Source organism: Nipponia nippon, unplaced genomic scaffold (assembly GCF_047370975.1).
Source record: "Nipponia nippon isolate SJK-2023a ecotype South Korea unplaced genomic scaffold, ASM4737097v1 scaffold_16, whole genome shotgun sequence".
NCBI classification, from domain to species: Eukaryota; Metazoa; Chordata; class Aves; order Pelecaniformes; family Threskiornithidae; genus Nipponia; species Nipponia nippon.
Window position 1 is genome coordinate 2,633,443 of NW_028262332.1, and position 16,342 is coordinate 2,649,784.

Sequence of the window (16,342 nt, forward strand, 5' to 3'; positions counted from 1 at the left end):
TCTCCTTTCACCTGGCTGTGACCCAATTTCACCTTCTGTAAAGCTGGGGATAGCAATAGAGACCTCCTCAGTGCAGGGCTTGGTGGTGTTTCTGGGTGAAAAAGGCTATTTAAGACTTAAAAGACGAAAGCTTTTTGAAAAAAATTCAGTTGTTTATTTTTTTTCTTCTTCTGTTTTCAGTTGATCCAAAGAGATGTGGAGGGGAAAAAAGGAGAAAAATGAATGTGTTTGAAAAGTAATTAATTTTAATACCTTTTTCGTACCTGAATAAATGGAATAGAGAAAACATATTTCACAGCTCTTCTGAATGATATGTTAAGGTATGACTTTCTCAGAGAAGTGAAGAAGATGTTGTACTCCTCAGCTCTTCCTAGTGTGTTATTGACGGGAGACTGAGGCCCCTTCATTTTCTCCTAGACCCCTGGACTTATTTCTGAAGATTGCAGTATTTTAAGAAGTTTATGCAAATCCCTCCAGTCCCCTTTTGTGGTCATCTTCGTTTAAAATAAAACCTGGAATACAATAAAGCTATTCAATGTGCTGCTAGATATTAGGCTTGAGTTTATCTTTTTAAGGGGGAAGCCAAGTGTCTCATGCTCTAATCTGACAAATACATTGGCCTACACTCCACCAGGTTGGATTTTGGGGCAGAGGTATTTTCTCCAGGGCTTTCAGCAGAATGGGGTCCAGACTTTCTACTAGGTATTTTGCTTACAAATACAGTGCAAATAATAATGAATATTTCTTAATTAGAATAGGCAAAGCTTATGCTTGACCACAGCTATGCATTCAGGGACTTCAGTTGTGAGTTAGATTTGGACTTGAACCTATTACGTTCATATGAAGCCTGTATACCTCATTCTCCATCTGTGTAAGCACTTTGCGCTTTCCAGAAGTGAAGATCGACACTCTGGGATATTATGGTAATGTGGACTATGTAGCATCCCAGAGAAATGAACGGTTTAAATGTCATTTGAGTCTGTGACTATTTTGTGAATAGAGTAGGTTGTCATTGATTCTGCAGGTTGAACTTGGAATGGCTTTTCTCAGCAAATTTGGGTTTTCTGCCCTTATACCTTCTTGTGCAAGGTCTGCCTGTCTCTGTTGAAGAGCTCCGGGGGAGTTACTTAGTGCCTAGAGAAAATGTGCTGGGTAAGGCAGGGCTCCATGTGCTCATTGTACATGCTTTTAATATTTTTGGTTTTGTTCTTAGTAATTTCTGTGTTCACCTAACCCTAAGAATAGGAACAGATAGAAATAAGTCAACCAGAAATAGCGTCGCTAATTAACAGAAGTAGCGAGGAGTGAATTGTGAAAAATCAGATGAAGGGTAAATAGAGTTCATCTCTCGAAGACAGCTGAGAGTTTTCCTCAATGCAAAAGCACTTATCTAAGGGAAGATTACACTTTAATTGCCCCAAATAAGTCAGGCTCTGCCATTGATTAGATTAAACTGAGTAAACTCTAGGTGTACTATACATTTTGATTAAGAACATAGTAAAGAGCTAATGGTCTGTGGTGTTTCAGCTTTGGCTGTATCTGTCAAATTAGATCCCTTCTTTATTGAACCCCACTCTGGAAACATTTCCAAAGGATTACATGTTAGCCCGCTAATTGCTTGGTTTTCACATTGATGGACAATGTGCTGAGCGAAGTGGTGGCAGAATTTCTTCCTTGGAGATCCAGGACAATCGCCTCAGGATTGCTACTCCTGTCAAAAGTGGCTGAAAGAAGCAGCTCATGTAAGCAGCAGAATGGCTCCTTGTTCAGAAGCAAAGAGGGTTGTTTTGTTGCTCTACTGGTAAAGAAGTGGAGTAACTCTAGGTCTAAATGGGTTTCTAATAGCTTGAGAGCCCAAAGCAGCGTCTTCGCATCGTCAGGGAACCCTAGCTGGAGATCTGCCAGCAGGACCAGCCTAGACCTTGTTCTGGGATTTGTTACTCAGATTGGTGCTGGTACATTGTAGGATGGCTTGTGACTTTACGCTTCTGTAGATGCTGCCCTTAAGGTCTCATTTAAAGCTCCAAAGACAACAGAAGAACACCGATAAAGGCATTTTGGCTACCTTTAGGTGCTGGCAAAGGAGCTCTGGTGAAGGCTGCTGTACAGCTGCTTTCTTCGAGCGGTACCTGCCACACATAGCAGTAGCAGAAGGGAATTAGACCCTGAACCATGAAGCTTGAAGTGTATTTTCTTAGCTCCAGCTGTGAGCAGGAGTGAGTTTGCATCATGGTGACTGCACCCATGGAGGTGTAGCTGCAGAAGGGGGTCTGCCATGGAGAGTTAGTCCTCCCTGCATGGGCAGTGCCGAGCAGCTGCCTTGCACTGCCATCCTACCCTACGCAGCAGCTTCCTGAGTGCAAGTCAAAGTCATCAGGAAGTCTGCATAATTTAATTACAGGCTTACCATAAAGTCAGTGTGTTCATATGTGGGTCTGTGGTGATAGAGTTGACCTGGTGTAGCCTTGTGTGTGGGCATCCCTGAGCTCTCTCTTCCTCTTAGTACAGGAATAAAGGGACTGCAAGTGGAGACAGTGATGATTTTGGGAGAAGGGCAAAGAGAATTATAGTGTTTTGATCAGAAACCTGGAAATCAGGAGCTGAAATGTGAGATTTTTTTCCTTAGGTTCATTGCAGCACAACAGTCTCCAATAAGGGTATCCAGTCCCTGCCGTGTGCCACCTGGTATTTTCCTATGACAAAAGTCTTTGTCATTCTGCTGCTTTTGTGTTGCCCAGGAGGATTTAATCAGGTTCAGCAGTGTTTAATACATTATTTGAATAAGTTATTTAAACATGTGCTATCGCTGCCTGGCTCGCTTGGTCCTTGGCATGCGCTGAATGGGGTTGTGGGCAGTTCAGAGTGGTGGCAGGTCTTCTGTTTGCACCAGCTGGGAGAAGCTGTCAGCTTTGGATTGCAGATCCAGCAGGTCTCAGATTCACCCCTGGGCATGGTCTTAGTATGTCAATTTGCTGGCTGCTGGTCGGTGGCACACATGCCTAGGTATGTGGGAATCCCCTATCCCTTTCGCCACATGAAATGCAGATTTAAGTTGTGTTGCGGAAGCCAGAGGAGAGTGGGAGGTTGTGGGCAGCTATGCTGTCTGCTTAGAGAAAAGAGAGGGACAGGATTTTGGGGATTGTTCTGTGTTTGACTTGCTCTAATTTGCAGCCTGTAAATCTCCGAAACCTAAGATTTGCCACCCATTGAACAGAGGCAGTCACTTGCCTGTTCACAAGGCTGCGTGTAAGCCAAATTTCACTTATACGTATGTTTCTGACTTTGGGATTCCAAAACCAGGATGTCATCACTGATGGCAACAATGATGAAGCAACCCTGGTAGAAACCACATGGGCTTCCCTTCCTTGGGGGCTGCTGGGTCTTTTTTTCTGCAGGGGCTGTCATAGTTTTCTCAGTAACTCCCCACTGCTGATAGAAGCCTTGCTGGCAAGGAAGTGCTGCAGAGTATTTTCATGCTCCTTCCCCTACCAAACCAGCTCCTGCTCCCTTTGATCAGCCCTGTTTGAAGTCAGCAGCTTGTGGGATTCAGCTGTGAGGCTGGCAGGCTGCAAGGCTCCCCCGGTGATGGCCAAGCTGCGGGGAGTGCTGAGCTGAAAGTAGGCAGGGTCCCCGGGGAACCAGTGTTGTGCTGCCAGGATGGGGATGGGCTGGGAGAAGGATGTCGGAGCAGGCAGGGCTTTGCTGACCATTTCATGGTGATGAGATGGAGCTGGCTGGAGCAGAGATGCTTATGTTCTTGCAGCAGCAAGAAGCTCCAGCAACATGAGAAACTCATCTCAGGGCAGCCAGGCACAAGGGCTCTGCCTTTCTGCAAGCCCCAGGAACATGGGCCATGGCCAGGGCTGCAGGAAGGAAGATGAAAGGTAATATAAAAGCGTTTCTGGTCCCTGCAGCACATTGCAAGCAGCAGTAGGCTGCTTTAAAGGCAATTGTTTCAAAATGTATCTTTAAATGAATTAATAATTAGACACAGCTGCCATCTTGTTAACATAATGAAGCAGTGGCATAACAGCGCTCTGTCTGAGAGACAAAAATGAGTATTAATACTGGCCTTTCTCTGGTGTTAGACAAGTCACAAAAGGCTTGGTTGTAGGAAGTACCTTGTGCTTTGCTGGAGTACGCTCCGTTCTCTGTGGCTGTATTGGGAGCTCAGGGCATTAATTTCCCTGCATGACAGAAGCCTTTTAGCTTCTGCATTTGTTATAGATGACAGTATTCACCCACCTATCTCTGCAGAGAGGTGGCCGTGCTGTCACTGCTTGGGGATGTCGGCAATGTGTTTGGTGCTGCATTAAAGGGAGGAAAGAGACCCTAGGTGCTTAAAGCCAACTTTGCAGAGAGTCAGCATATAAAGGTTGCTCTTTGGCATCCAGCTGTGACCTCGGTGGTCCTGCTGAGCAGTGGCATCAGGCTCCAGGGTGGATGATGAAGCAGAGTCACATGGAAGAGGCTAGAAGGATGCTGTTGGGTATTTAGGTTAGACTTTTAACAAAAAAAAAAAAAGATGAAGGGAAAAGGAGGCGCCAGCTGTGAATAGGCATGGTGGCCACATCTTGATACAAGTGCCAGGTCAGGGGTTGGGAGCAGCTTGGAGCCCAGCAGAAGTTAGGCAGAGGGAGCCGTGGCAGTTGGGCTTGCTGAGAAGAGCACTCCAGGGGTGGACAGTTCATATGGGCTTCTGATGCCTGAGGTACAGATCTCTGGGTCTCCACTGTGACCCCAAAAGTGTCCCTTAGACTTCCTGTGCCTCAGGTTCCCACTGTGCAGCACCTTGCCTGTGGGAGTCTTGTGCTGTCAAGTTTAAGGGACAAGAGCTGTTCGATGCCGGTGCCTGAGGCACTCCTGGAGCAAGGATTCAGCTTGATGTGGGCACTGTTCAGGGGATGCTTGTGAAGAGCCCTGCGGCTGTTATTAACCAGTAGGTTCCTTGGCTCCTGAGCAGTGAGAGAGCCCTCCCATAAGCCCTTACTGTATTTGGATGTAATTCTGGCACATCATGACAAGTATTTTGTTTCTCCTTCTTCCCTGTCAGATTAGACGTGTGGTTAGGATCAAGTAGCACTGACAGTCAGCCAGGCATTACACCAGTGAAATGTTTTAGCTGGAACACAAAAATTGATTTGATCTATTGTCTTATCCTGCTTAATGAGCAAGCCTGGAACTGGGTCACAGCCCAAGCTCCAGTGGCTATGCAGGCAGAGGGCTGCCTCCTCTGCTCAGCACAGCCAGAGGTGTTTGTGAGACTCTGGGGGCTTTCCCTGGAGGAGAGGAGTTCGGTTTTCCTGGCAGCAAACAGGTTTGATTCATTAAAGCATCTCACCATGGCAGAGCCAGTGCCGTACACTGTGATTGGGTTCAAGCACATTTGGGAGCACTGGGAAAGATGCTGCACATCTGTGAAGGCTCTGCTTTCTCAGGAGAGGTTTTCTGTTGACCCTTTTGCCTGGTGTTTTGCCCTCTAGTTTGTCTTGAATCCCTGTGTGCAAGGCAGAGCAAACAGAACGAGGCCCTGCCCTGCCCTGAGCATAAGGTAGTCTAGCAAATGCTCAGAGGAGGGTGGTTAATTAGTCGTATTTCAGCACATTTCATTTTTAAGGGCTTTGATCGTGGCATGGAATTGTGGATCTGTCGCCAAGTTTGGGCTTCAAATGAATAAATAAATGATAAACGATCATTTGGCAGCAAGAACCTGCTGCACTCTCTTTGCATGTTTATATGGTTTCCCTTCTCCCATCTGTTCCCTCCCTCCAGCTCTTCCTTGTGGGCTGGGTCTCCAGCCCCCTTTGCCTGGCTGATGGCAGTCACCAGCCTTGCTGAATGGGATGTGTTTGCTCCAACCGGAGACATGAAGGCTGCCACCTCGGTCAACAAAATGAGAATTGAAGAATGGCCTCTAAATATTAAAACATGGGTTTTGCTCTGGTACTCCCAGGAGACCGGGCTGGGGCTGTTCCAGGCACTTTCCTCGTGCGTTGGTTAAAAAGCACCGAGGACAAGTGTCCTTATTTCCTCCGAACCCATCTGTAGAGACGCAGTGCAGGAGAACAGGGAAAGGAAATGGCTAAAAGCAGAGAGAGAGGAATGGAAAGACAAAACAGTGAAAGAAGAAGTGGTGCTGCTGGGGTGGGATGACAGGTATTGCAAAAGGTATCAGAAAACCGTAATGAGAGATTGTGCTGCGCAGTTTTCCCTGTCTTCCTGCTCTCATTTTCCCAGCCTGTTTTCTCTTCAGATTCTTTTGTTTGTCATGCGCTGGTTTTGACTTTAGCAGGGGTGGTTTGTGGCGGGGTTAGCTAGTCCTTGTTCCTCTTGGGTGAGTCACTGATCAACTGACATAGATATTTCTGAAGATGTTTGCTATTTGGAGAAATGCTTGTCATGTGTTTGATCTGGAGCATGTTCCTCAAGGAAGAATTTGTGCAGATATGCATCATACTAAAAATGTCTCAGAAGGTATTTACTTGCATCAGTGCTATAAATGTTATTACCTGTAATAAATGCTATGACATTGGTCACTCACATCACGCGTTGGTTTTGCTTCTTTATTGGGTGACTTCTGCTTCTGCAGAGACATTTCAAGGTGGCATCAAGTGCATGCCTGGCTGAAATAAAGCACATTAAAAGCATTTCTTTCTGTGAATCCTTCTGCAAGCAAAATTACACTTGCAAATACTATTTGGAACAGTGACCAGAAAGCACCACAGATAATAAGCAAAAGGCACCAATACCAGTTAGAATTAATGCATTTTTTTGCAAGTTGGTGTTTGAGAGCACTTCTCTGCAGTTGGCCAGGTAGGTGAGCTCTGCCTTCGTGTTATTCTTTACCCTCTGTGGGAGGAGGAGGAGGAGAATGTCTTTGGGTCTTTTCTTTTCTTTTTGCTTCCCTTTCCCCCTCCTTACACCTGACATCAGATTCTCAAATTGCTGCATTCTTCACTCACAAGAGAAGAATTTGTATTTTTCTCGGCACTTGGCTTCAGTAAATGGCCATGTGGCATTTCACTTTTCAGCAATTCCTTAAAGAGCTCCCTTGTGGTTGATGAATGCAGAAACTTTGTCATAAGCTAAACCACCCTTCCCTCCCCTTAATCTAGACTGCTGCTTACTCAGGGAGCCTCAGATGGGTTTTGATGACAGAAGCCCAAAGTGCTGAGTAAGCAGAAGTGGAATTGCAATCACTCTGAAGATGCCTCGTTTTCTTGCAGACTTCTTGTCTTCTCCTGCTCTGTGTGTATGAACAGATTCTGGGCACAGTGCCACGCTCTGCCTTAATTGCAGCACAGATTAAGGGAAGGCTGTGGTTCCCTCCCGTTGTTGTGTGCCTCAATTCAGATGTAAATATGACACTGATGCTCAGCACATGGGAAGTCAGAGTTGAGGTGGGGAGGGAGGATGCTGGTGCAGAAAGCCTGCACAGAGGTAGGTCACTTAAAAACATGTTTTGGTGCTGCAGAAGGGTCAGCCTGGAGCTGTGGAATTAGATGAATCTTCTCACTGGAGCTGACGACAAGTTGTGGTGTGGGCGGTGGGACAATCAGCTTGGTTCATCAGTTCTTTTGCTGGCATTTCAACTGGTGAACATAACAGAACTAACCAGTACATCAGTGGTGGACAGCCCTACGGAAACCTGAGGGGAATCAGCCCTGCCCTCTGTCCTGCAGCTTCTGTATGGTGTTTTGTGTCTGAGGCGGATTAATATTTGTTTTTCTCTCTCCCTTTTATTTTGTTTCCAGACAAATGATGCTGCAGGAAATACCTGGAACTGGCTTTACTTCATCCCTCTCATCATCATTGGCTCTTTCTTCATGCTCAACTTGGTGCTGGGCGTCTTATCAGGGTAAGACACTAATGACTTGTTTGTCTCCACCTGGATACAAAAAGGGAAGATGTGCTCATTCCAGCACTGTGGGAGGATGTAGCTGAAAAAGAGAAGATGGGGTGATAGATCACACTGTACATTGTCCCCCTTCACACATTTCCTAGCCTGTCCTTTCCTTGCAGTAGGGTATTTCTATAAGACTATAGAGCCATAGGATGGGGGATAGGCTGGTGAAAAATCATTAATTGAGATGATTCTGAATCCAGACCCAAGAGTTAAGTGAGCTCCCTGTAATTATACTGACTTGGGCCTGGGCAGCCAACACTTACTCCTGTGTTGTCCTGAAGACCCATCAGGAGCCCACTGATGCTAATATAAATACTTCAGTGCTGGAGCTGGGCATTAAAGTGTTCGTAATGTATTTGGTGTAACAGTGCAGCATGGAGAAAGGGGAAGCTCAAACAAAAGGCAGTTAAAAGATCTCGGGTTGGTTGGTTGGTTGGTTGTTTTTTTTGTGGTGGTGTTTTTTTTTCTTTTTTTAATCTCTAGCTGTTTAAGCCAATGTCTGGATTTTGAGGACACACTGGTCTCTTGATGTTCAAAACCCGGGGGTCAGCCAAGGATTTGGTGTTTGTTGCATGAGAGTTTTGGGTTTGGGCCATTGTAGAGATCAAGCTGCCGAGTTTGAAGCATAGCTGGACATCCCCAGCCTCTGTGGAAGTTTGATCTGGAATTAACAACCTGACTCATCGTAATGGTTTGCAGTGGTTTGCAAGCCAAGACTTGGGTACCTCATTTTGTACACAGTTTCTTCTTAGCCCATCCAGGTGATCTAGATTATACGAATCTATAAAGATCTAGATTTATTTCTGGCTCTTGGCAGCATGGGAAGAGAGAAAAGAGTTAACGCTGCTGAGTGGTAAAGCCCTTCAGTGCTGCACCTTTGCTCTTTCTCTTTAAGTTACTAGAGAAAGAAAAATGTTTTCCAAAGAACAGATTCATGCTCAATTTTATTATTTTGTTAAGGATCCTTGTCCTCAAAGCACATGCTGGAGGCAGGAGTAGGGATGCAGCAGTGCAGTTTTGTTTGAGGTCTGGGAGACGTGCTGCTACAAGAGAGGGTCACAGGGAAGGCTATGTCGTGCACTTTGCTGTTCCTTCAGTCCGGGAATAATGGTCATGATCAATAACCGATCAAAGCCATTCATCAGACATCCTGTTGTATCAGAGGCTTTGTAAAGGAGAACTTCATGACCGTACTTGTCTGACATATGATTTAAAGCAAGCGCCAGAGCCAGGGCTGAGTTGGGTTCATTAGGTAGTTCATCTTCCTTGCTCCACAGTGGGGTCAGCCCACGTTGGCTGAAATGATACTTGTGATTTAAAACACAACTCAAAGCCTGCTGGCTTCTGTTCCTTTGTGCTGGATTCAAACCTGTTTTGTGACCAAAAGATGGAAACCTCTGTCTGGCTCTCCTGAAAGCCTCTCGTTGCTTGGGGCAAAATACGAATATTATATAAATGTGTATCTTCTGTTAAAAATGCAGGTCTATGCATCAGGTTTCCCTTTGTTAGTGGTAAGGATGACAATATCTTCTTCACAGAGGGAAGCTTTTAAATTCTATTTTGCATAGTGGTTTGACGTCCTTGGCTGGAATAATTCCTGGGGAGAGGCTGAAGAGAATAAACATCATAGCACAGGTGTTGACCACGCTGCTCAGCAGGCTGCTGGTGGGCTTGCAGCTATTGAGCAATGAAGGAAACTGGGTATATCTGAATGGGCTGGTGATGAGAAGGCACCAGAAAGATGGAAAGACCCTCTGAAGGCAGAGACTGTTGTCATTATATTCTCTAGCCAAAAGGCCTGGACAGCACTGTAGAAAAAAAAGAAATTTCTGCTGGAGATTCTTTGCATGGGTTTCTGCATGGACAAAGGGTCATTGGCAAATGCATGTTGACTTGTGTAGGGTACAGTTTCACTCAAGGACATTATGCCATCCACATCCCAGTGACAGTGTCAGCTAGCGGCTCCTGCAATGGAGACTCTTGGCAATATCCCACATTCCTGTTTCAATAAAACAAAGTTGATTTAGGGTTAGGGGTTCTACAAATAGCCCATGAACAGGTTTAACTCAACAATCACTCACCTAATTCTTATTTTCATGGTCTGTGCACCTCATAACCTTTAATATTATCCTTGCTGTATCCTGGGGGTGATGCAGTGCTCTGCTCTCCTCCACACGTTACAGAGAGGGAACAGTGGGGTAGAAACAGGAGGGAAACAATTGCAAAGCTGGGGTTAGGTCACTGGTTTCCTAGGCTTGCGCGCGATCTTCATTACTGTCCTCTTTCACAAAAACCCTGTTGGTCAAGTTGTATATTATTTTCCAATACTTTGCCACATGCATCACGAGCATTAGGGAGCTAAGCTTCAGCATGCCACTGTACCTTGGAAAGCCACAGAAAAATCTTTCACCTCAGTATTTTTCATTGCTGTTAGTTTTGAGCTATTTCCTCTCACACATGTGTGTTCCTCAGTGGATGATAAGGAAGCTACAAATTTCTGAAGTAGGTATGCAGACACTATCACAGACTATGTCAATATAAATAATCTGAAATGACAACAAGTTATTGAGCTTCCTACTGACACTAGATTATACAGAGTTTTGCCATAACTCGTAATGGAATTTTCTGCTTTTCTGTAGGTATTTGTGAACCCATGTCAACACTGGCCAGATACCTAATATGAGTGGGCTTAGCTCCTGGGTTTATCTGAGCAGTGTAAGTAGGTTGAGCAGGTTAGGATCCCAAGTCTCATCTGCTAGCAAAATGTGGAAGTATTTGCATTGCAAATGCTACAGAAGAGATGCTACCTGTTTTAAAATAAAGAGCAAACAACCCTTCCCCTCTGCTGACTCTTCTGGAATTATAATAAAAGCAAAAGCAAGGAAGTGACAGGGAGATGTGGAAATCTGTAAGTGTTGGTAAAAACTTGGTATAAAAATAACCCACAATCTTGGGCCGCAGTTGATAGGACAAAAACCTCTGACTACCTGGCTAAAGGTGTAATTAAAAGCATGTTGACTCTATAATTCAGATTAAATGAGGCTCTGCCTGCTGTACAGTGTGTCCTCACTGATCAAAGCACTGCAAGTGTTCTTGTAACTGGTTAATATTTAAATGCCTTCCCCAAACGGTGTGCTCTGCCTTCTGTTCCTTTCCCCTCCCTGATGCAAGCACAGGGGGCCAGACTGCCAGCACAGCTTGGCTCTGCTTGTGTCACCAAATATCCAGATTTTCCCAAAGATCCTAGGGCATGGGGTATGGACTTATTGCAAACATCTTATTTCTGGTGGTGCAATAGGGATGTTGGGCTCTCCTATGTCTTTGCAAAAGATGCATGTTGCAGTGGATGCTGTGCTGTACCTGCTCACCACAGTGCTAAAGGTGGGTCTCTTGCTCCCCCTTGCCAGGTTGCACATCACCAGCAAAGACAGACTGTGCTGTTCTCTAGCTGTGAATATGGTAGGATTTAGAGTTTTCCTGGAGTATTACAGTGGCCATAAGTACACAAGTGAACTGCAATTGAAACAGCTCCTAAAATCAACTTCCTTTGCTTGTTTACAGAAGATACAGAGCTCTCCAGCAGGAACACAGCATCCCATTTGCTTGGAGTAGTGGTAATGTGGGTTTGTGTCCCTTGTTGGGGGTTTTCCTCTCTACTGTTCACTATATATTCCCCCTGATTTCTGTTTTCCCTCTCTGGTGCTTGATCTGTCTGTGCGCTGATAAAACTCAACAGCCCTGTAGAAACCAATAGAGCAGAAAAATACAGATTATTTTCTTCCGGAGGAGCTTTTATGGAGTGCCATAGCTGGTTCAAGAGAAGATCAGGACTGCATAGGGTCAGGAGAGCAGAAGCGGGAGGACAAATTTCTCTCCCCTTCGATAGCATCAGGACGTTTGGTAGGCTCATTTGCTTCTGCAGGTGAACTGTAGAGGTCTGCCCACTTGATCAAGATGGGCAGATGCAGGGTGTGTTCTGCCCATCTATGTGCTGGGAAGCATGTTGGGGTGACTGCCCAAGGCTGATACCTCCCCAGTCACAGACACAAAAAAAAAAGGGAAAAGAGAAATGTTAAAAAAAAAAAAAAAGAGATTAGACAGCTGGTTGAATTTCTGCTGAACCATCCATCCACCATCCACCCAAAGGATGAACTAGGTTTTGCTCATACTAGACTGCCACCCTTGATTTTATTTCTCTGTTTTAACCATGAGAATCCATTCTAGTCATGCTAATCTTGTTCCAGAAACCTGGGGCACGTTGGTTCCCAGAAATCAGGGTAGCATTTTGTAAGTGCAGAGTGGAACAACAGCAGTAGCGAAAATGTTTAGGAATTTGTGTCCATAATATAGTTCTCTTGAAACATCTTTTTGCATTGACTGCGGTGGGTGGTGATTCTTACTTGTTAGATTATTTGTAAACTCTTTGTGACTTAGGTAGTAATAAAGGCATCCATCACAGAGAATACAACCTTTCCATAGCAAAAGAGATTGGCTGCCTCTGGTGGCACCATGGGAATGTTCTGGCTCCAAGTCATGCCAAGAAGCGTTGACCCCAGATGCCTTTCAGTTTACCCTAAACCCAGGGTTGTTTGCTGCTTGGGATATCATGGGATTTGGCTTCAATTCTGACCAGAAAATGCCCTATGATGATCCTGATAAATTTTTTCTTTAACTTTGTACATGGTTCTGCAGTTTACAGTGAGGAGGGAAAAAAATACCCCCCATTGAATTGAGAAGTCCTGACCAACGCTCATTCTTTTTCTGACTTTGTGCTGGTTTCTTGCTAGCAGGCTGCAGCCCTCTGCCGTCCTGCTCCGGCAGCTGTTGCCACCAAGAGCTGAGCACCCATCTCCATATACACCTTAGTTTCCTGGTGTTCCCTCCCTTAGCAGTGATTTCCAATGCTGTTTTTCTCATCCTGCTGCTGTTCCCCTCCCAGCCCTCAGCCTCCTCTCAGACTAGCTAGCAGCTTTCTTCCGTGGGCTGGTGGGATTATGGAGTTTTCTACTGCTTGGGTGTTGAGCTGGGTATTAATTTTGCCTGCTAATGAGCTGGATGATTCTGTACAATACATTTGTGACTCTTTTGATGCTTTGGATTACACAATGCAAAGAGGATAAATGTTATCATGGGATGCTATGAGGAAGATGATTTAACTTATTTCAAGGCTAAGTGCTTTTTGGCACTGTTTCACGCAGCGGTGGGGAGTGGTGAGGGGTGGAGACAGCAGGAGTGCTGGCCAGAGAGGGCAAAACACTGTGAATGATGCATTTGAATACTGAGAGTCTGTGTCTCTCAAGTGTTAAAAATGCTGCTCGTTATGTCCTCAAATATTTATGGTGAAGCCTGAGGTATTTCCAGACCAGCCAGTAAAGAGTAATGATCTTTCCTGAGGTTTACTCATCTGGCTGCAATAACAAAGTGTGGAGAGGCACTGCAGTGACCAGTTTGCATCTTCCCTGTTTAAGTGTTACCATAATGTGGTCCAGACCTGCTCTGTCCTGAGATGTGCAACACCTGCCTCTTGTTATATGAGACCACCTGGTGTAAGAACTGCAGGGAGACATTTTGAACGGATGCAGCATCTTTGTGACAGCAGGAGCCTGGCAAGGGATACAGCTACAGACTGTGCTGGCACCTTGCAGGCGAACAAGAGTCAGGGTAAATGGCGCTTTAATTCTTCACTGTTGTGCCCTGTTTTGAGCAGTCTGTGGTGTGGGGTGATGCTCTCTGGGCAGTCCCATTAAACACTCCCCGTGTCGTGTGCTCCAGTCTCCCTAGGAGTTATGTGTTTCTGTTTCTGACCGTTGTACCTTGGGTCATTGAGGCTTTTGTGCTGTTAGAGCAGCTCCCTGGGAGGAAGCACAGCCCCATCCAGACCTCCTTGAGCTGGCTGTCTCAGGGACTTGCTCTGCTGAGTTTCATGACATGTTTTCCCATCCTGAGGATTTTTGCCAGATTGAGATCATATAACTTCAGCCTGCAAGACGTGCAGAGGCTGGAGAAGAATCAGGCTGATTAATTTGTCATAATGGCAAAGCGTTCTTCTGTCCTCCTTCTCCCTCATTACGGAGACAATCATTCATTTTCCCTGCAAATTTGTTCCAAGTTCACTGTTACCTGCTGTGATCTGACTTTGGCTGTTGTTAATTATTTGCAGCAGAAGAGCTGCATCATGAAAAGATATGAGATTCTGCTTGTTTTCTCATTGCTTTTAGTTTTTCCCCAGCCTGTGCTTAAAAAGGAGGGGAAAGACAGGGCAAAAAAAATTTTTTTCTTTCCTTGCTCCTCAGCCTTTTTAACAAAGCCATCATTGCAAATAAGATGTGGGAGAAGCACGTGTGTTTCTTGCAGAAGGGGTCAGCGAGCAATGACTTTCCATGTGAGCTTTGTCTCACTAAGCTAAATGTCCTATCGAATGTGGATCCTTTGCTCCTTTTGTGGTTTTGGTTAGTACAGGAGAGATGGACTACCTTTATTTGCCCTTCTGTTAAGCCACAATAGAAATTAAAGCCTGTAATATAGAAATGATACATAGGAGACCTAAATTTGAATTTCCTGGGGACTCTGCTTTGACTCTGGGGTGGAGACTTGATGAACAGAGCCAGAGGTTCATCCATCAATTGCAGTAGGCTGATACTATGAGATAAATGGTGCTTTTTACTTCTTTTTTCTCTCTTCGTTGTTGCCGCCTCTGAGCCAGGTTTGCCCAGCTGTGGCACTCGCAGCATTTCAAATCGGATTAGATGGAATCAAAGTGAAATCGGCACGAGCTGAATGTAAAGACAAAAGGAAGGAAGATACATTGAAGGCTTCACCTCTGTGCTGCTCCTCTTCTCTTTCTAGAATTACAAGATGTATCCCATATCTGGCTTGCATTTGAAGCATCTTCCTGCTATGTTCAGTGATAAAAGTGACTGTGAAGCCTGGCTCGGTGCTGAGAGATCAATCTCTCAGTGATACTTTCATCCTTTATCAGCTGGTTGAGGAGAGCTATTTTTTCCCCCCTCTTTAGAGCAATGAGGAGGAAGCAGAAGCAGCTCTAGCAGTGCAGGATTGATTGAGCCAGTCCTTACTCCTAAGCAGTGGATATTAGGAAGGGTTAAGCAGCTCAGCCAGCTGTGTCTGTATGTTTGGGCTCAGTCTGGGAGAGATGGACATGCCCCCTCAGACCATGCCCAGTGTGATCTTGGCCGGCTGTAGCTCCAGGTGAGATAGAAACATAGAACACTGTTTGTCTTTGGGATTTTGTGCAGCTAATGGGACAGACTGGGGCGGATGATGAGCCACAGAGTTTTGTCATCTTCAGCGCTAAGAAATCTCAGTCCTCCTCTGGGCTTTCCTTGTTTAATAACAAGGTTCAAAACTCTGACTTCTCAGCAAACCACCTTTATGGGCAGGAAAACAATATCTTAGAGGTACTAAATGTCACCAGCATAAAGAAATTCTTACTGATGGTTTTCCAGGTGAATCAGTTGCTTGGTTTCATCTCATTTCAGCACTTTCCAGTGTGATCTCTCTGTGCCCCTGGGATGTGCTTTCTTTCCACCTCCCTCAGATTTTCTTCTTGCCCAAATGAGGTGCATTTCCATGCTTTTTCTTCTTGTTCCACATCAGTTTTATAATCAATATGCTTTGCTTATTTGCTCAGTGGTGACCTGGGCTGATTTTTAGAGATATTTAAAACCAGTGATCTAACAATACTCTACATGCATTTCTATTAATGTTTTCAAATCAGTAAGTCAGAGGCATCAAATTATTTTTAGTTTTGCCTGCAGGTTTCTCTGCACTTGAGGATTTTGTCCGTGAATGAGAATAACCATACCCTGACTCATCCTGAATTCTTCCTGGGGCTTACTCTGGTAAACATATCTGATGCTATGGTAAAGAAACGTGTGTCCTTGCTGATCTCTCATTTTGTTTGCAGCCCTTCCGGGTGCAAGGTCCCAGCTATGGGACCAGCTGAGCTATGTCTTCTTGGGTTTGCATCTTCCCAGCTATGGGCCATGACGCCTCATGTCCAGGCAGCTGGAAATCGCACTGCTTGTCTATTCACTCCTGGATTTATTTAATATTTTTCTTTCCTAAGCCAAATTTGATTCTACCCTCCACCTATATTTCTAACTCACCAGCCTCCACCCAGGTTAGTGCACTGAAGGGAATGATGCTCTCTCTCCTCTCACTGGTCCCTTCCCCTCACCCCTTGCCTCCTGTGTGCTGCTGTGAATAATTCAGGCCCTGCTGTGGCTGCCTTTCCTCCTCTCCTAGAGGAGCTTTTGTGAGAAACACCAAAGGGTGTCATCCCTGCAGGATTGCTCTTCTCCTGCCTCTGCCTCCCTGGCAGCCCCTTTCAGGCTCTCGGAGCCGTGTTGTGGGCTGAGGTGGATCCTTTCATCTCTAAGAGAGTTCAAAGCATCACTGGTGCTGCTGTTGATG

General features: G+C 45.3%; 1 protein-coding gene across 6 annotated transcripts in view; it reads left to right on the plus strand.

Annotated features, from left to right (window-relative positions):
• Positions 1–16,342, plus strand: part of CACNA1B (calcium voltage-gated channel subunit alpha1 B) — a 300,789-nt gene that overhangs the window by 130,158 nt on the left and 154,289 nt on the right. For all 6 annotated transcript variants that reach the window (XM_087752565.1, XM_087752559.1, XM_087752560.1 and 3 more), the window contains one exon: positions 7,755–7,858. In XM_087752565.1, the coding sequence (XP_087608691.1) occupies positions 7,755–7,858 (104 nt within the window). The remainder of the gene's footprint in view (positions 1–7,754; positions 7,859–16,342) is intronic.